At 41.2% G+C, this 20,785-nt stretch overlaps 1 protein-coding gene across 1 annotated transcript; it reads right to left on the minus strand.

Annotated features, from left to right (window-relative positions):
• Window positions 1–3,194: 3,194 nt before the first annotated feature.
• SKP1 (S-phase kinase associated protein 1) lies at window positions 3,195–20,428 on the minus strand. Its single transcript, XM_029218307.1, has 6 exons — window positions 20,293–20,428; window positions 17,451–17,547; window positions 11,649–11,722; window positions 7,154–7,297; window positions 4,732–4,872; window positions 3,195–4,087 (listed from the first exon to the last, which is right to left on the minus strand). The coding sequence occupies exons 2-6, from the start codon at window positions 17,545–17,547 to the stop codon at window positions 4,052–4,054; spliced, it is 492 nt and encodes a 163-aa protein (XP_029074140.1). The 5' UTR covers window positions 20,293–20,428; the 3' UTR covers window positions 3,195–4,051.
• Window positions 20,429–20,785: the final 357 nt, after the last annotated feature.

The following is a 20,785-nucleotide window of genomic DNA, read 5'->3' on the forward strand; positions in this document are numbered from 1 at the left end:
TAGTTGTAAAGTCCTCAATATTCAGAATACTTTAATAATAATAAAAACATTCTGGTTCACTCAAGAACTGCACTGCCTAACATGAGTCTGATGAATACTCTTCCTACAATGTCACCAAAATTCTTTCACCAATCCAGCTTTAATATCTCTTTCCAGACTATATTCTCTAGCAGGCCTAATGACACCCGACTTCTGCTACTAGTTCCAGACTGAGCACACTGCTTTCTCCCTCACCTTGGCATCCCTCCACCCCAACCAAATCCAACTTGACCTTTGAAACCAAGTTCTTCATGGAACCTTTCCTAGACCCTTCCAGCTCTGCAGCCCCAATATGCTCACTAATGTTCTGTCTCAGAACATTTTTATTATTCATTTCCTCCCAGCAGTATTTATCTCTGCCTCCTAAGCTACACCAAAATCTCCTAAGAAGGCAACCACGTCTCATACTTCCTACAAAGAAGCCAGGAGCTACACTTCAGGGATTTAACCATTTCATGTGCTTACCCTTTACTTGCAATCTTCTCCCTTATTCCCTCCTGGTTTTCATACAAATCCAAACAATTGAAGATTATCACCTTTTTAAAGCACAAGCAACTCATAGGAGAACATTTATTTGGTACCTTCCCATTTCAATGTATACTGAGCTTTATAAAAATAATCAGAAACATCTTCAAATGGAACTGGTGGCAACCAAAAGTTAAGCTTTGAAAGATGAGATTCTGATGGATGTGGACAAGGTAAAGGCTGTACTCAGATCAAAGGGTCTGCTGCTCTCTTTCCCTGGGGAAACCACTCTGTCTCCCTGTTCAAACTGCCGTATTAAGAGCCTGGGCAGGACTTCCCCGGTGGCACAGCGGATAAGAATCCGCCTGCCAATGCAGAGGAAACGGGTTCAATCCCTGGTCCGGGAAGATCCCACATGCCGTGGAGCAACTAAGCCCGTGCACCACAACTACTGAGCCCGTGCTCTACCGCCCGCGCGCCACAACTACTGAAGCCCGCGTGCCTAGAGCCCGTGCTCCGCAACAAGAGAAGCCACCACAAGGAGAAGCCCACGCACCACAACAAGGAGTAGCCCCCGCAAGCTGCAACCAGAGAAAGCCCGCACAATGCAACGAAGACCCAACGCAGCCACAAAAAAAAAAAAAAAAAATCACGTGGTTTGGAGTATCTGCCTGCCCTGAGTCATGTGCCTATAGTGACTCACTGCTACTCTCCTCCTTCTCCAGCTAGTTCCAGACTAAGCTCAGAATTACCATGACACCATGTTACAGAGCTGCGGTCCTAGCAGTCTACCAAATTACAATATAGATCTTGCTTGATCAATTCCAGCAGCTGATGTGTTCAAACACTTGTAGAATAAGTCACAGCTATAATGCCACTTCAGGGATCTGTAACCTAAAGGGATGCCTGTGAATCTTTGGAAAAATATAAAAACTGTAAAGCAATACCTACTTTGTATATTAAAAGTAGATTTATGAAGGTGAGCTAATAAAATATAACAGCACCTCAAAAGAGGTTAAGAATTATTAGAAACTGTTTGAGAGCACACATCCTTAATCCGTGACAATGTTAGGGAGAAAGTAATAAGCTAACATTCAGAAGGCGTCTGGTTTACTTTCGATCACAAGTGACCCAGAGAATCAATGAAAAGCTGAGAAGCCAAAGGACTGTCACAGAGGAGTCTTCACCACCAAGAGCACCACACTGCAGGTAGCTACGATTTCCAACTTACCCAAGACGAGGTAGGCACTAAGAGGCAGAGGCAGGACTCCAGCCTCAGTCTGACTTCATGCTACAGCATTAGCTCAGAATAACTGGGAAATGAGAGGGCAGACAGGAGAGAGTGTGTCTTTGAAGACAGGTTTGCTATTATGGATAATGGGAAAGGGCCACTCACTTTCCTTGGACAAGGTGAGAATCTGGAAAACTCTTGGTAGACATATTAAAGAAATAGAATATAACAGGGAAGAGGGAAAAGGGTAGGAAAGTGTTACAGCCAGTTTGAAGGGCCTCTTAATATGCCTATGATTTATTCGGGTATATAATGTCCACAAATTGCCTATTTTCTCTTGGATGAGCTGTCAGATTTCTATTAAACATGAGAGTTTCAGATTATCAGGATTTTTTGTTTGTTTAAAGACAAGGGCCAAGGTCTACAGAAAGTCAAGAAGAGAACAAAATTTTAAACTACTATATTGTCTGTCCACTCACTCTTACACATTCAGAAAGATCCCAGTATCCTTTAAATACGGGTAGTGATGATATTTAGTCCTGTAATTGTAACAATTCTTGGGGGTTACACATTAACAGCTAATAATAATAGGCTCCCGCTTCCTATAAGCTGATACTTCCTTTCCAAACTAAATAGAGCATATGCTAACAATCCTGAACTTTTAGGAAAGATTTGTTTGTTATGATATTGCTAGGGATATACTTGAGGTAGTTAAACTTTTGGCAAGAGTTGACCATTGGGAAATAGCAGAAAAGAGACACTCCAGCTAGGAGTGAATGCTGCTACCTTCCCCACTAAAACCAGAACAAATGGAAAAACAAGCTTACTTCCTGAGTAAAGGGAATCAGGGATTCAGAAGTAGTCGAAGGGTTTGCAATCTTTTTCTGTGAAGAGCCAGAGTAAATATTTTAGGCTTTTTGGTCAAATACACTCTTTGTGTGTCTATTTTTTAACAATCCTTTAAAAATGTAAAAACCATTTTTAACTCACAGACTGCAAAAACAGGTTGTAGGCTAGATTTCACCCACACACAGGCTGTAGTTTGCTATCTCTGGTACAGACAACAAATGGGGATTTATGTGAGACAGCACATGAAACTTTATTATAAAGGTAGATTTGGGACAAATAAGAATTGAAGTAAAAGCAAACTACTGTCAAGTAATAATCTGAGCCAGAAGAGCTCACAGTAAACATGAAGAGAACACATTAAGACTACATGTGAATATAGTTAATTCTAACTGGGAAAGTAAGTAAAAAGGGAACACAAGGAGGAAAGAAAAAAAATTAGAAGACAATTAGAACAGAGTCTACCAGAACCTTATTGTTATGTCACAGCCTCCAGTGAGCTAGGACATGAACTGCCTGCAAGTCTTTTCCAACTGAACAACCATACATAAACTTAACTTTTAATATTAAGTGAAGAGAAACATTTTAAATACACAAAAAGCAAACCATTTACTACCTACCACGTAACTTACTTTTTATTGAAAGTATCTTGCATTCGTGACTGATGCTTTCTGGGTAACGCCATACATTTTAACATTAAAGGTTAAATTATTTTTTACATGCAAGTAGTGTTTATGGTTTTCCCCACATAGGATTACTGATTATAAAAAGATGACACACCACATGGGTTAAGTGTCTCTTTTAATAGAAAAGCCAGCAAACTGTCTAATTCTGTTTCCTCCCAAACCACAAACTGAGTGGTAAATGAGCCTCTAGCCAACATATTCAAAGCTGAGAGGATTAAAAATGCAAAAATAAGTCCTCAGATCCAATTAAGGGAGCCCTGCTACATACAGGTTAATCAATACCAGTGGACTCCAGGAAGCTGGAAGACATTCTGATAACCCCACTCTGATAACATTTACCTCAATTAGCCTTTTTCCAGTTTCCAACTCATGAATAAAAGATAATACGTTGTTAATTCTATTTCAGAAAATTTTTTGCAAGTTGTTTTATTTACAATGCCAACTTTTAAAAGTCACTAAACTAAAGTTAACTGGACAATAAACTAGGCATAAATTGCTTTACAAAAAGAGGGAAAGCCCAAAATGCCACTTTCTATAGAGAACCCACAGTTTAATTTTATTCAGAGCAAAGAATAAAGAACTTTTGATCATACTAGAAGAAACTGAGCCATAAGTTTGGAATCTGTACTCAAACTACACATGCAATGAGGACAACATTCTGCTAATACAACTGATTTGCTGCTGCATTTGTGGACTGTTTTTCTAATATTAACAATTATAAACAAAGCAGTGCAACTAGTATTTGGAACAATCCTTACAGTGTTACAGCATCAGACACAAAATTTCACTTCTCCTCACACCACTGGTTCTCTTTGCGTACCTAGAAGAAGAGACAGATATAAGGAAGTACCTTAAGCAGTCTTTTCTAAAACTACTATCTAATGATTCATCAATAGCCTGTGAGGTGGGTCAGAAGGAAATAGATGGAAAACCGGAAAAACCCAGTTAACAGTACGCTTCCAGGTTACCATTCTTTCCCTCCCCAGTTTTTTATTGTGCCCTGCTGAAATTATCAAGAAAAGCAAAGACAATGGGCAATTACAGCTTTAGTCACCAGAGATGACCTGCATCAACAAAATCATTCTGATCTATTAATTTCTTCCCCATTCACTAAGTTGCTCTGAAGTACCCTGGCACATAATCCATAGGGCCTGCTCTTCTGAAGTCAAATATTGATGGCTTACATGTAAGGTCCCAGGTGCCAAAACTAGTAACTGCTAAGGAACAAATATCAAACAGCACCTTTGGATGAAAACTAATTGTTCTTATGCTTATAAAAGAACAGTATCATCTAAGTGCTTAGACTAAGAGACAGACCAGAATATTTTTAGCATACAGAAGGTACCTATTTTCCCTCAAGTCAAGTCAAGACTCCTTGATATAAATACCTCTTTTCCTAGCATGCTATGGGTTTCAGTCTCTCTTGAAAAGCATTTGATCAAGAACAAGCTGTTAGCCACCTACCTGGGCTTCCTCTTCTTCAGTAAAATCATTTTTGATATTGAATGTCTTTCGAATCTCCTCAGGAGTTTTCCCCTTGATCATATTGGCAACAGTCTTGCAGGTAACATCAAGCAGACCTTTGATGTCTAAGTAGTTTGCTGCCTGTAAAGTAATTGTTGTTTTCATTAAAGTATACTTGATGCTTTAAATTAAATCCAGAATCAGTGACTAACAATCCATATCTAACTTAGCTTAAAATACTAATTTTAAGAAATTAAATGAATAAATAAATCAGACAAATTCGTCTGTGAAAGATTATTGTATGTCCCATTCTTTGTTATACCTCTGTAATATTGAGTCCTTGCGCTACATTCAGCAAACTACACTACCTCAAGTGTCGAAGAATGGCCACTACTGGCAGTTGTGTACGCGTGCACACACACAAACACAAGTTTGTGTTTGACAAAAATATTTAAAGAATTCAGTGATTTTCCTGGTGGTCCAGTGGTTAGGACTCTACGATCTCACTGCCAAGGGCCCAGGTTCAATCCCTGGTCGGAGAACTAAGATCCCATAACTAGTTATAGCATTACATTTTACTGACCTTCTGATTCAACTTTTGGTTTCTTTGATTTTCTCTATTGTTTTCCTGTTTTCTATTTTACTGATTTCTGCTCTTACCTTTACTACTCCCTTTCTTTGGGATGAAATTCATCTTTCATTAGTTTCTTAAAGTAAAAGCTTAGACTGCTGGGCTTCCCTGGTGGCACAGTGGTTAGGAGTCCGCCTGCCAATGCAGGGGATGCGGGTTTGTGCCCCGGTCCGGGAGGATCCCACATGCCGTGGAGCGGCTGGGCCCGTGGGCCGGGGCCGCTGGGCCCGCGCGTGCTCCGTGGCAGGAGAGGCCGCAACAGTGAGAGGCCCGCATGCCGCAAAAAAAAAGAAAAAAAAGCTTAGACTGCTGATTTGAAACTTTTTTTTAAAAATATATTTATTTATTTATTTTATTTTTGGCTGCATTGGGTCTTTGCTGCTACACGTGGGCTTTCTCTAGTTGCGGCAAGTGGGAGCTACTCTTCGTTGCAGTGCATGGGCTTCTCATTGTGGTGGCTTCTCTTGTTACCGAGCACAGGCTCTAGGCACGTGGGCTTCAGTAGCTGTGGCACGAGTGCTCAGTAGTTGTGGCTCACGGGCTGCAGAGCACAGGCTCAGTAGTTGTGGTGCATGGGCTTAGTTGCTCTGCGGCATGTGGGATCTTCCCGGACCAGGGATCAAACCCATGTTCCCTGTATTGGCAGGCGGATTCTTAACCACTGTGCCACCAGGGAAGCCCCTTTCTTTTCTAATATAGGTGTTTAGGGCTATCAATTTCCCTCTAAATGCTACTTTAGCTTAATATCACAGATTTTCGTATGTTGTATTTCATTTCCATTCAGTTTAAAATACTAACTTTTCTTGTGATTTCTTCATTGACTCATTCTTCAGTAATCATTCTTGATTACTAAGAAATGTGTTACTTAGTTCTCAAATATTTGCAGATTTTCCAGATAGCTTTCTGTTACTGATTTCTCATTTCATTCCACTGTGATTAGAAAACATATTTTGTGTGACTTGAATCCTTTCAAATGAGACTTTTTTGTTTGTTTTGTTTTGCTTTGGCCGTGCCACGCAGCATGTGGGATCTTAGTTCCCCAACCAGATATTGAACCCACACCCCCTGCAATGGAAGCACAGGAATCTTAACCACTGGACCACCAGGGAAGTTCCCCTGTGACTTGTTTTAAGGCCCACAACATGTCTATCTTGGAAATATACACTTGAAAAGAATATGAATTCTGCTGTCATTAGTCTTCTACATCCTTATGATTCTCTGTCTACTTGTTTTATCAATTATTTAGAGACAGGTTTTGAAATCTCTAACTATGATTGTGGATTTGCCTACTTAACCTTTAGAGTTCTATTGGTTTTTGCTTCACTTTCTGGAAGTTCTGCTTTTAGGTAGAAAAACATTTAGGATTCTTATGTCCTCGTAATAATGAACAGACCACTTTATCATTATGCAATGACCCTCTTTAATCCTGATAATATTCTTCGCTCTGAAATGTACTTTAATATAGTCACTCCAGTTTTCTTTTGGTTATTATTGTTAGCATAATATTATCTTATTCCACCCTTTAAACCTAATTGTGTCTTTATATTTAAAGTGAGTTTTTTGTAGACAGAATAGCTAACTCTTTTCTATCCAATGTGATGACCTCTAACCTTTAATTGTGGTGTTTATAGACTGTTTACATTTAACGTGGTTATTGATACATGGATTTAAATATAGCATTTCAGAGTTTAGAGTTAAAATTCAGTATCAATGAATTTAACAAATTTAACTCTATGAAGAGTGCTAAAGGTATGGACTAGAAATATCTTATACTATGCATTAAAAACATACCAGTATAAGCTCAAAAAGTGTTCCTTGGTCAACTTTCAGGAATTCTTGATCCCAAACAGGGATATCATCTGTTCGCTTTTCTTTGTTCTCATCATCCTCAGGAGGAGGAGGATCATCCTTGTGGTGGGTGCACCACTGAATGACCTACAACAACAAAAGTTCATTCCTATATGGCATTTTATAACAAGGTACTTCGTTCCACTGCTGGGGCAAGGTTATTCCTACACGGGGCTAAGAACTAACTGTAAGTCAACTTGAATAGTAAAGTTAGTAGCCCAGCTTGAAAAGCACAACCCTAGAGTTCATGGGAAGATCTTAGAAAACAGCGAACCATGAAGACAGATTACTATACTTGACCATACTAAAAAGCTCCTGTGCAAAAAAACACATTAAGTCAGACAGGACAATGACTGGGAAATACCTGCAACATGTACATGCCAGCAATGGATTACCTTATAAAATATAAAATCTTAACAATCTCTACACAGAAATGGGCTAAAGATATGAACAGGCAATTTACAAAATATATCTGAATATGAACAGTCTAAAAGGAGGAAATACTCAGCCTCATTAAATGCAAAATTAACACTACAGATACTACTTTAGACTGTACCCCCAAAAGATAAATAAAAATCAAGATGTCGATACTAATCATTGGCAACAGTGTGAGGATAACATGAACGTTTCTACTATAGAGTGTAAACTGGTATAATCCCTTTGAAAAGTAACCTAGGAGTACCTAGGGAAGCTGAATATGTGCATACACTATCACCAAGCAATTCTAAACACCCTAGACACATGCACAACACTACCCAGTATAAGAACAATGCAGGAAAAGCCCAAAGTTCCCTTAGTAATGGAATGAACACATTAAAGTTTCCAGAAGCTGATTAGCTAGACCGTGCACCATCATATAGACCACAATCTACACTGAAAGTGTTAAGTTACAGAATCTAGGTGGTAGGAAAATGGGTGTTTGCTGTATAATTTAACTTTTCTGTATGATTAACTTTTTTTTTAATATTATAATGTTGGGGGAATAAACAATGCTGAGAGAAAATGGGAGAACTGAGAAATTATACAATAAGGATACAAAAAAGGGAAAGAACTACTTCTAGAAGAAAAAGCCAAGCATAAAGGGCTTTAATTAAATAGCTTTTTAAGAAGTATTCCAGGGCTGCCCTGGTGGTGCAGTGGTTGAGAGTTCGCCTGCCGATGCAGGGGACACGGGTTCGTGCCCCGGTCCGGGAAGATCCCACATGTCGCGGAGTGGATAGGCCCGTGAGCCATGGTCACTAGGCCTGCACGTCTGGAGCCTGTGCTCCACAACCGGAGAAGCCACATCAGTGAGAGGCCCGCGTACCGCAAAAAAAAAAAAAAGAAGTATTCCGGTAGTATAAGAAAGAAACCAGGGCTTCCCTGGTGGCGCAGTGGTTGAGAGTCCGCCTGCCGATGCAGGGGACACGGGTTTGTGCCCCGGTCCAGGAAGATCCCACATGCCGCGGAGCGGCTTGGCCCGTGAGCCATAGCCGCTGAGCCTGCGCGTCTGGAGCCAGTGCTCCGCAACGGGAGAGGCCACAACAGTGACAGGCCCGCGTACCGCAAAAAAAAAAAAAAGGAAAAAAAGAAACCTATTAGTAACATATGGCATTTAAAAAGTCTTAAAAGGCTATGTAGGGTTTCCCTGGTGGTGCAGTGGTTAAGAATCCGCCTGCCAATGCACGGGACATGGGCTACAGCCCTGGTCCAGGAAGATCCCACATGCCGCGGAGCAACTAAGCTGGTGCGCCACAACTACTGAGCCTGCACTCGAGAGCCCGCGTGCCACAACTACTGAAGCCCGCATGCCTAGAGCCCGTGCTCCACAAAAAGAGAAGCCTCCACAATGAGAAGCCTGCACACCGCAACAAAGAGTAGCCCCTACTCGCTGCAACTAGAGAAAGCCCACGCACAGCAACGAAGACCCAACACAGCCAAAACTAAATAAAATAATTTTTTTAAAAAAAGCTTTAAAAAAAAAGGCTATGTAAGAAATTAATGCTGATGGGAGTTTCTGGTCAGAGGAGAGACAAGGAAGGGAAATTTTACTTTACACTTTTACAGTTTGGGGGTCATATAATCAGTAAATATACTTAAGTTTAAATATTGATAAGTAATAATGCAATAGATTGGAAAAAAATTATTCTAAGTGGCCCTGTATCACACAATCCATTAACTCTAACCTCTACTTCTTTGCCTGTTCACTATGATCTAGCCACCACACTAGCTTCCCTGCCTTACCTCAAAAGACAGGACATGCTCTTATCTTAGGGTCACTGCACTTACTCCCATTGCCCAGAGCTTTCTTCTCCCACATATTCATGTCTCTGTTCAAAGATCCACTTCTCACAGTAAGGCATTTCCTGACCATCTTTATTTTACAAATAGCCAACTCCCCCCTACCATCCCATTTATACTCCACAGCTTTTCCATCTGACATATTTGTGTTGTATGCTTCCCACACACCTTCAGAATGTAAACTACCTAAGAACAGATCTTGTCTCTTTAGTTCACTGCTGTACCTCCAGCACCTAAAAAATGCCTGGAATTTGAATGAATGCAAGTAAAAGTCCTTTTAGAAGCATATTATATTAGCATAAGATAGAATGTTAACTTGCAACACAAAACCCTGAAGTCAGAAAGGAGATCTGGGCTTCCCTGGTGGCTCAGTGGTTGAGAATCCACCTGCCAATACAGGGGACATGGGTTCGAGCCCTGGTACGGGAGGATCCCACATGCCGCAGAGCAACTAAGCTCATGTGCCACAACTACTCAGCCTGCACTCTAGAGCCCGTGTGCCACAACTACTGAGCCCGTGTGCCATACCTACTGAAGCCCGCGAGCCACAACTACTGAGCCCGTGAGCCACAACTACCGAAGCCTGCCTGCCTGGAGCCCGTGCTCTGCAACAAGAGAAGCCACCGCAATGAGAAGCCCGTGCACCGCAAGGAAGAGTAGCCCCTGCTCGTCACAATTAGAGAAAGCCCGCATGCAGCAACGAAGACCCAACGCAGCCAAAAATAAATAAAAAATAATAAAAAAAAAAAGAAAGGACATCTAACTAGATAAAAATATAGAGCTGTGAATTGACCTAAGACAAGCAAAGTGGTAAAAACTACATAAAGAACTCCTATAAAAAGCCTATTAAGACTACAAAATGGATGAACCTTGAAAACACTACGCTAAGCGAAATAAGCCAGACAAAAAGAATATCCTATGATCCCATTTTTTATAAGATAGCCCAGTATAGTCAAAGTCACAGAGACAGAATACAGAATAGTGGTTACAAGGGGCTTTTTACCCGGACTAGGAATATTAAAAAGACTGGTAATAGCCAATCACGGTAAGAATATAGAAAAATATGCAATGCAGCTGTATCTCATGCCAGGGTCAAGAGAAAGCATAAAATGCAACTGCATATGGTCAATGACTCTGGAAATTCCTCAGGAAGGGGCCAACTGGGAACGACCATTCCCATCTCTAAGCCTAGCCAGTTTTCCCCGCAATGTGGAAACTGGCTGCTGTTTCTTGAGAAGAGCATTCAGTTAAACAGCTGGCTCTATTAAGGAGCCATATGCTCTGAAACACTAAAATCCTATTCAATGTAGAGGGCTGGGGAATTCCCAGGTGGTCCAATGGTTAGGACTCGGTGCTTTCACTGCCATGGGCCCAGGTTCAATCCCTGGTCGGGGAACTAAGATCCCTGCAAGCCACGCACAGTGCAGCCAAAAAAATAATAATACGTAGAGGACTGTTTATGCTTAGACACAGGGTAAGGTGATCAACTAAAAAAAAAAAGAAACAAACCGAAAAAAGCTCATATCTTGTTCTCAAACTCCTTTTTTTAAAAATTATTTTCATTTTTGGCCACATTGGGTCTTTGTCGCTGTGTGTGGGCTTTCTCTACTTGCGGCGAGCAGGGGCTACTCTTCGTTGTGGTGCGCGGGCTTCTCTTGTTGCGGAGCATGCGCTCTAGGCGCGTGAGCTCAGTAGTTGTGGCTCGCGAGCTCTAGAGCACAGGCTCAGTAGTTGTGGTGCACAGGCTTAGTTGCTCCGCAGCATGTGGGATCTTCCTGGACCAGGGCTTGAACCCGTGTCCCCTGCATTGGCAGGCGGATTCTTAACCACTGACCACCAGGGAAGTCCCTCAAACTCCTTTTGAGGCATACCCATTCAGTAGACAAGCAATACAAAAAAATTCCCCTTTTTGCTAAGCACATACCATTATATTTCAATAATTTAAATGTGTTAATGAAAAAGACTAGACAACTTAAATATTCACAGGGCCTGGTTAAACTAAAATAAATATCTTAGTCATAATCTTACTATATAGTTATTGTTTTTGTTTTGTTTTGTTTTTAAGGAAGCTATCTATATATCAATTAGAAATATCACCAGGATATTGTTAATGAGAAAAAGGATATATATATATATAAGGGTATAGTTGCTACCTTACCTTTTTTAATATTGCTGCATTAACATTTGGCAAGGGGACTGGATCATCATCTCCTTCATCATCCATTCCCAAATCTAAGTAAACCAGAAGAGAGTTGCCATTATTTTCTAGCCCCATTATAACAACCAGGCTGTTTCAAACAAGTAACTTGTAAGACATGTTATCTGAAAGACTATAAAAAGTACTTTACTAAGAATAGTTCTCTTGAAAGTATTTAAAACTGGCGGTTCCTAGCAACAGCTCCATGAACCACCCAAAACTATATAAAAATGTGTGAGAAGACAAATACAGGATTATATAAAAAGGGTTTTCTTCATTAGGAGGAAAAGTGATTTAATAAGTGGGATTGAGATAACTGGGCAACCACCTGGGAAAAAATTAAAGCTAGACGCTTACCCTTACTCTTTATACCAAACTCTAAATGGACTGCACTTAGGAAAATAAAACAATGTGAGGTATTGCAGAAGTAACAGAATCTCAATCTATTAAAATCTGAAGCCCAAAAATGTATATATACACACACAGACACACACAACAGATCGTGCAGCCACCGACAAAAAACAAGGCAGGCAGCTCCATACATACTGGTATGATTTCAAGATTAAAGTTTTTAAAAGCCAAGTATAAAAGATAAATGTTACCTGAATAAAAATGGGAATATACTTATGTTTATATTTAAAATATCTTCAAAAGGATATACAAGGAATTGTTAATATTATGTCCAAGGTAGTTAATGAGAACATGGGTTGAGAGACGTAGTTTCAACATATACCCTTTAGTGTTATTCATCACATACATACTACTTATAATTTTGAATATATAGGTTTCTCTAATAAAAAGTCCTAACTTTTAGACTATCAAAGTGGTTGCTGAGCTCCAAAGAGAAAACTTAAAATCCGTATGTTACTTAAAGATTCTAAATAAGAGTATTTTTCAAACCAAATGGGTCCATCCTTCAGTTTCTACAGGACTAAAAAAGAGCTGCCAAAGACACTTATGTAACAGAAGTACCAAGATCAGAGGTCAAAAGTACTGCATTGCTATACTGGTTGCAGCACAGCACCAGTTATGTTGACATGGTTAAGTGCTGAGGCATACATTTGAGTCCCTAATATACAGCTGTGCTAGGCAGGGAAGAATCAGCAATGAATACAGGAGGATGGAGGAACTGTTGCAACTTTAGATAGAGTTGCTCAGGATGCCTCACAGAGAAGATGACATTTTAATTAAAATCCTAAAGGAGAGAACACCTAAGCAGAGGAAATGACAAATGCAAAGGCCTTCTGATAGCGTCCTAAAAACACTAAGGAATCTAGTGTTACAAGAGCAGAGTTAGCCAGGTTGAAAGGAGAAGACAGGGCCCTAATAGGGCCTTCTGCAATTAGGCTACTATATTGGTAAGAGATAGCAGAGAGCAGGAGGGGAAAGAAGGAAACCAATTATGAGGCTAGCAATGACCCAGGCAAGTACAAGTGGCTTGTACAAGGTATATAGCTATGGAAGAAGAAACAGTCCAATTCTGTATGCATTTTGAAGTGAGAGGCAACAGGATTTGCCAACAGATGGAAAGCAGAATGTGAAAGGAGTTAGCAACGGCTAAGGCTTATAACATGAGGAACCAGACGGATGGAGCTGCCATTGGAGTTGCCACTAATTGATATGGGGAAAGTTGTCAGAGAACTTGTTTTAGAGGGCAGGGAATCAAGAATTCTAGTTTGGGGACTTCCTTTGTGGCACAGTGGTTAAGAATCCACCTGCCAGTGCAGGGAACACAGGTTCAAGCCCTGGTCCAGGAAGATCCCACATGCCGCGGAGCAACTAAGCCCATGCGCCACAACTACTGAGCCCGCGCGCCACAACTACTGAAGCCCACGCACCTAGAGCCCGTGCTCTGCAACGAGAAGCCATTGCAATGAGAAGCCTGTGCACCACAAAGAAGAGTAGCCCCCGCTCGCTGCAACTAGAGAAAGCTCGCACGCAGCAACAAAGACCCAACGCAGCCAAAAATAAATTAAAAAAAGAAAACAATTCTAGTTTAATAAGTTTGAGGTATCTATTAGATATTCAATGGTTGACCAAGAAGTTAAATATGCAAGTCTAAAAATCAAAACAAGAGATTAGAACTGTAGGTAAGTTTGGGAAATGATGTATAAATGATTTATAACACTATGAGTCTAGCTGAGGGACTGACTGAGTATTGATACAGGGAAGAGGTACAATGATTAAGCAAACTCCCGGGAACTGAAGGCTTTAAAGATGGGGAGACAGGTTGTCAGTGAGCTAAGTATTAAGTATCCTGAAAGCCAAATGCAGAAGGGACTGATCTACTGTCAAAGGCTATCAATAAGTCTAGATGAGAAATGAAACAATGCACTTGACAACATGGAGATCAATGAGTTTAACAAGCCTCTCCAGTGGAGTGGTAAATGTGAGAGTATATTCAAAAAGTATTCTAATTTCCTGTATGGGTACATTCACTCATCTCCCCTCTACTCCTCCCCACCAATGCCTTTACCTGATCCCATCTTTGCTGAGAGTAAAACTATAAAATGACAATATTTCAATTTGGATCAAGCCACTTATGCTTTTCTTGAACTAGTATGAAGTATTTTTAACTCAGAGGGGAGAAAAAGAAGTTATACTATGGAAAATACATGTGTTTGGGGAAATGAACAGATTAGAGGAAATGAAATACAGAAGACCAGCTTGTTTAGATACAAATGTTATTTGGAAGAAGGCTTAAGTCACATTAAAAATAAGGGCCTTACAGTTGTAAAGGATCACTTCTCCAGCATTTAAACCGAGGATTTGAAATGGTTTTTGCTTTTAGACTAAATGCACAAGTACCAACAGTCATTCCTTTAAGCTATTTAGTTTCAAGGACTTCTGAAAGACACCTGTATCCTGATACCACAACCTGGACCTGAAGAAATGAGTCAATCCATGTGTACACATGCCAAGATTTTCACTTCTGATTGTCCACTGATTAGAAGATTTTATTTCAATACACTCCAGTCTTCAAGAGGCTAGAATTCTATATAAACCACTGGTACTTAAGATAAAGCCATTCACCTCTGATGCCCAAAGCTATGAAAGGAAAGAAACATTTTAATTGTTGCTATCTATCATCCACTTGCTTCAGTGATCAAAGTTGGCAGAAAACCTTCAAGCAGTCCTATGTTCCTACACTGGCAAATGCTTCTTTGAAGCAGCACAGGAGAGATTAGTGTGCCAGGCACCAACTAAGATGAAATAAAGCAAGTATTCAGGCAGCAATTTTGTTATCAGTTTCTACATCTTCTAGATAAAGCCTTACTCACCTGCCTTTAGGGACACCTGGATAACTTTCACACTCTTTTATCAGTGACCATACTATAGCTCTTCATTCAACACGTACTTGATGAACAGTGACTGTGGGTTGTACCAAGGGGTTTACAACTTAATAAAAGTAATCTATGTAAGTCACCAGGGTGCAGGACTGTAAGTGCCACGTAACTGGTGTCAATTACCCAAAACAACTTTATGTTCAGCTTTTATTTTCTATTAGAAAACAGAAGACAAACCTGCAGCTCAGTTTCTGCCTCTACCACACCTAATACTTGCTGTTAGAAGTCTTCTAACTTATTATCCCTGAAATCCTAAGTGACCAGTCTGCAGTATATGAATCTGATAATCACTCTGGTCACTTCAAAATGCCCCCCTTTTCCCTTGGCTTCCTACTCCACATATTCTCTACTTCTGACTTCACTCTTAACAGCCCATCCTGCCCCAACATGGCCACCTGCCAAGCTCATTTACTTCCACAGATATATATATATACTCCTATAACCCACCATACAAAGTCAGTCTATCCCCAGCAGCCTACAACTCAGGGACCAAGATCCACATACTCAACTGACTAGTAGCTTATTACAAAGATCTTTTGAGAGAATCTCTAACATACACAACATGTTCAAGCTCAAAGTCATTTTCTTTCCATTCCCCTCAAACTTGCTGCTCAGCTCTATCAACTACAAGTATCACAATCACAACCCCAACTAAAAACCTCAATTTTTTTTAAATACATCCTGTCTACTTTACCTCAGAATGATCTCCCCAAACATCTTAATTTTACTAGATTTGAAATATCACCTCACTAGTACTACACACTGCACTCTCTCCACAAGCCTAAAGAATAACATCAGCCAACAAGTTCCCATAGCACCCCACTTGGCACAATTTTATTAATGCACTAATTATACCATGTGACCATTAGCCTTGTTTGCTGTCTATCTCCCTGCCTAGTTTATAAATCCTTCAAGAGCAAAGACTACTTCTCACTTACCTTCTTTTCACCAGCACCAGGACTTATTCTTTGCCTGCCTTTCTGCTCTCACTGAACACTGACTACTATATCTCCTGCTAATGCTTGGCATACAACTCTTTAATTAAATTTCTATAAGCTACAGATAAACAAAAACTTTTGATATTTGAAGGCACTCAGCCCTCCATATCTGCAGGTCCCACATCCTCGGATTCAAACCATGGACAGAAAGTATTAAAAAATAAAAATTTTTAAACTCCAGAAAGTTCCAAAAAGCTAAAATTTGAATTTACATAGCATTTATGGTGTTATTAGGTATAAATATCTAGACATAAAGTATAAGGGAGAATGTATGTAGGTTATATGCAAATACTACACCATTTTATATAAGTTATTTGAGTATCCATGGATTTTGGTATCCATAGGGGGTCCTGGAACCAATCCCCTGCAGATATGGAGACAAATGTACTGAAGAACATTCTTATTACTACTGTTTTTTTCCCACCAATTCTAGAAACTGATTTGTAAGTCTCCATATACTATTAATGTCTACCAACCCACTGATAATACTAATTAGAGATCCAGGGCTTCCCTTGTGGTGCAGTGGTTAAGAATCCGCCTGCCAACGCAGGGGACGTGGGTTTGAGTCCTGGTCCAGAAAGATCCCACATGCCGCGGAGCAACTAAGCCCGTGCGCCACAACCACTGAGCCTGCGCTCTAGAGCCCACGAGCCACAACTTCTGAAGCCTGTGCGCCGAGAGCCTGTGCTCTGCAACAAGCCACCGCAATGAGAAGCCCGCGCACCACAAGGAAAAGTAGCCCCCACTCGCCGCGACCAGAGAAAGCCCGCGCGCAGCAACGAAGACCCAACTGAGCCAAAAAGTAATTAATTAATTAAAAAAAAAGAAGAGAGAGATCCATGTTAACTAGTAAAAGTTCCAAAACGTTTCAGGACCTGTTTTCTTGCCTTCCTTCTTTGATGCACTGCATACATGCTTTGCAGCAGTTTCAGAGGTATGACAAAACAGACAAAAGGGAAGACTTGGTTAAAAAAAAAAAAAGAAAGAAACAGACATCTACTCAGTTTACAATCTACTCAGCTTACTCCGGCTGTTGAAACAAGGTGTTCTATTTAGCTACCATATATAAGGTATCTCTTTTCCAAAGGCTTTACTTTTGTCATTAGAAATTACGAATGCAAATTTACTTGAAAGAGAAATGGGCCATTGTCTGAGGCTTGGAAGTCATTTCAGTATTAGCTTATGGTATTATCTACCTAATAAGGGAAAAAACTCAGTAATTCAGAAAATGCAGAAAAAACTGACCTGTACCAAAAGAAATGCAGTTAATACTTTAAAGAAAAAAAAGTAAACTTTACCCCTTCATACCCCTGAGAGTTTTCTGACACTGTTACTTCTGTAGATTTGATGTTCACAGGTTATATCAAGCTACTCATTTCTTTCTCTTTCCTCTGGCCCACGTTTTCTAATAAACTTACCTTCCAACATGGTCTTAATAGTCACAGATTGTTTCGCAATTTCAACATCAACTTCAAATATCTCTCCATCAGAACTCTGCAACTTAATTGAAGGCATCTAAAAAAAGGTATTATATTGAATTTGAAATTTAAGAGATATTACTTCTGTACAAACTACATTTCAAACTACAGTCTGTTAGACACCTTCTAACTTATTAACTGTAAAACCCTAAGGATCTATAGTATTATAACCCTATAAAACACTAAGTGATTATTCACAGGCTAGCACACAAGTGTTTCTATAAAAATTTTGTGAAAGTATAACTCCTAGGAACAGAAGCTTTTAAAGCCTGCCCTACTGAATTCATTACTAGTGTAAGTTTTAGAATTAACACTTTATATTTTTGATGCAAAATGTATCTAAAATGGACTTATTCTTTGCCCGCCTTTCTGCTCTCACTGAACACTGACTACTCCACCTGCAAACCTGAGGGAGGTGAGTCCAAACTAAACAAAGCTACCCAGATAAGATAGTAATTTTCCCACAGTGAGACTTACCAGTGAAAAATGAGTTCAAATCCAAAGAGTAGATCAGGATATACTTATTTATGTTTGGATCAATGCAAGACCATACACAAAAGAATAAAATATTTTAAGGATAAGCACATGTTGTAAACCTAGTAAATTTCAGAGTCCTTTTTACCTTTCATTACTGACTGTCCAGGTGTCCAAGTTTGAGATCTCCTGCCAAAGTCCTCATAGTAATAACCTATTACTTGCGCCAAAAATGTATTTAACTCAGATTAATTATGAGTCATCAGGAAAAAGACACCTCTTACATAAAAGTTAATTAAGCAATTAACTTCAAAAGACTTGAGTTTTGGCAAAAAAACACAAAACATAAAAACAAAAAACCACCTCTTTAAAATTAAAAGTTCTAAGCTTCTAAGCCAGCAATTTCTTACCATATTCAGATTCTTGGGGGAGTGGCGCAGGGGAGGGGGGAACGGCAACAATACCTGACTGTAAAAATTCAAAACCTCTTTAAATTTCAAATATAGATTTTTTAAAGGTCCATCATAATCCTGCGATGTCATTATAACTTAAAAACATAGAATCTGGCATTTAAAACACTGATCGAACCTTTTTAGGTCCCAAGACTTAAGACCCATTAAATCAGCTAAAATATTCATTCCGCTTTCCCCAGACAATTGTCTCCATTTCCCAAACAACAAGTTGTTAAGGCAAGGAAGCAAAAAGGTAAAACTGTTTTAAAAGCAGCCATTGAAATATCCAGCTCTCACCCATCCATGGATGGAGAGAATCAGATTTCATTTTACAGTTCACAAATATGTCTGCTTTTCCGTGTTGCTCAGTACTTGCCAATAATGCAGTTGTCCTGCTCCATGGAGAAAGACCCAGAGCAGAGGACCTTCTCTGTGACAAGGCAATAACAAAAGGTATCCCCAAAAGAAATATTTTAACGTGAGCTCAATTTTTAATTACAAAACATTCTATGATCTTTTTATGTTCCACAGTACTGGAGTGAACATTATAGAATCAAGAGTCTGGCAACACAGCTGATAAAATTACTTTTAAGCAAGACGAACATTTCATATTTCAAATAACTTTTGATAAACAGCAAGATCTGCTTAGTCATAGTCAAATTCGTCTATTAGGTTACTCCTACGGGAGCTGAGATCTTAATAAATAGCACAGAAACCATCGGTTAATCTGTAATTCGATGCACTTTGTAACGCTAAACTTGGTACTCAAAGACAACTTTTTTAGTGTTATACAGCTGGAATTCGGAGCAAATTTTTCGTATAATGATGGGTGAAATTTTGTTTGACATGCTTTCAAGACTATTCCTTCAATTCCTTATGCTCCGGTACTTGTAAATCACTCTGAGTGGGTTCTATCAACACCATAAAGGAAAAAACCTGTTTTAAGTGACCCGAAATTCTGACACCTCTTTTTAGAGGATAGAGTGAAATCTGCGTTGCTCTATGACACAGAAACATTCTACTGTAACGCTCTGATGAAAAAAATCATGACACAAAAGCTAAACCTGAAGTCTCCATTAAAAAGTAAACCGAAGCAGGTGAATGTCCTACCCCTTCAAAAACCAGGCACCTCGAGTTAGGACTTAGAGCACCTAAAAGCCACACCACTATGACGATGGCATCTGCTATTACAACAATGGTTTCAGCAAGCCCAGGCTGTGGCAAAGTAATGGGAGAGAAATATTCCGAAGGAGCAGGCGGCTCTCTGCCAAGGTTCGGAGCCAGCACAGTTAGCCAGAACCGGTGACTAGCGACGCTAGATACAGGGGCGAGAAAAGGATGGGTGCCAAGAATCCTGCGCTCCCGGACTACCACCGCCACGCTTCCTCCGGACACCAAAACAACAAACACGGACACACGCCCACGCTCACGACAGCCCCGGGAACTCCATTAAAAGCCCCGCCGCCACCCTCGCCCTGGGTGCCAGTGGCTGGCAGGCTCAACGCCAAGCGAGGCCCCCGGCCCCAGCCTGGGCCCTCAGTCGAGCTCCGCCACGGCTGACGGTCTCCCCGTGAAGAGAAGGCCTAATCTCGGGTTCGGCTCGCACCTTCTCCCTCCCGCCCGCCCGCCCGCCCGGGCACCCACGGGGCGCCGTGAAGACGCGAGGCTAGAGGAGGCCTCGCCGAGTCGAGGGGCGGGGTGGGAGAACAAGGCCGACAACGGGTTCCAAAAAGCCTGAGGGAAGGCCAGGCCCAGGTGCCTCCCGCCTCCAGCTGGGCCAAAGCACCAGCTGTGCTGCCACCAGCTCGCAACCCGCGGCGCCACCGCCCCTCCCAGCTCCGTCGGCGGCTACTCACAGTGTTAGGATTCAAGGAGATGGCGGGCCAGAGGCTGAGGAGAGCAGGGCGGCGTCTGCAAAAAAAAAACACAGAAAAGCGGAGAACGAGGCCAACACTGCGGAGCGGCGCGGCGTCTACCTATATATGAGCGGGCGCAGGCGCCGAGGACCCTTGCGCCCGTCACGTCACAGAGCCGGCGGGGCTGGCCGCCGAGATCGCCTGACGACAGGCGGAGGCAGGCCGGGCGGGCCAGGCGGAGACGCGGCAGGGCGGGGCGAGGCAAGGCGAGGCGCGGCGGGCCTTGATTCTCACCCCCTCCCTCGAAAGCTAGGCTCGGTCTCCTCAAAGCGGGAACGGAGGACTGGCTGTGGTACTTCACGGCCTGCGAGGGTCCTTCAGGCGGAGGCTGTCCTAAGCTGAACTAAAGACCCCAGACCTGAAAAGCCTGGAAGCCGCGAGCGCAGGAGGAGGAGGAGGAAGGGGGTGGGGAGAGGGAGGGAGGGAGGGGGGG

Source organism: Monodon monoceros, unplaced genomic scaffold (genome assembly GCF_005190385.1).
Source record: "Monodon monoceros isolate NGI ecotype Baffin Bay Population unplaced genomic scaffold, NGI_Narwhal_1 Super_Scaffold_12, whole genome shotgun sequence".
Classification (NCBI taxonomy): Eukaryota; Metazoa; Chordata; class Mammalia; order Artiodactyla; family Monodontidae; genus Monodon; species Monodon monoceros.

Bases quoted from the DNA above. Each gene is read 5' to 3' on its own strand.
- SKP1 (XM_029218307.1), bottom strand. From the start codon at position 17,547: ATGCCTTCAATTAAGTTGCAGAGTTCTGATGGAGAGATATTTGAAGTT. The intron at 11,723-17,450 runs GTAAGTTTATTA...TGGTTTACTTAG, and splicing joins TATTAAGACCATGTTGGAAG to ATTTGGGAATGGATGATGAA. The intron at 7,298-11,648 runs GTAAGGTAGCAA...TTGTTGTTGTAG, and splicing joins ATGCAGCAATATTAAAAAAG to GTCATTCAGTGGTGCACCCA.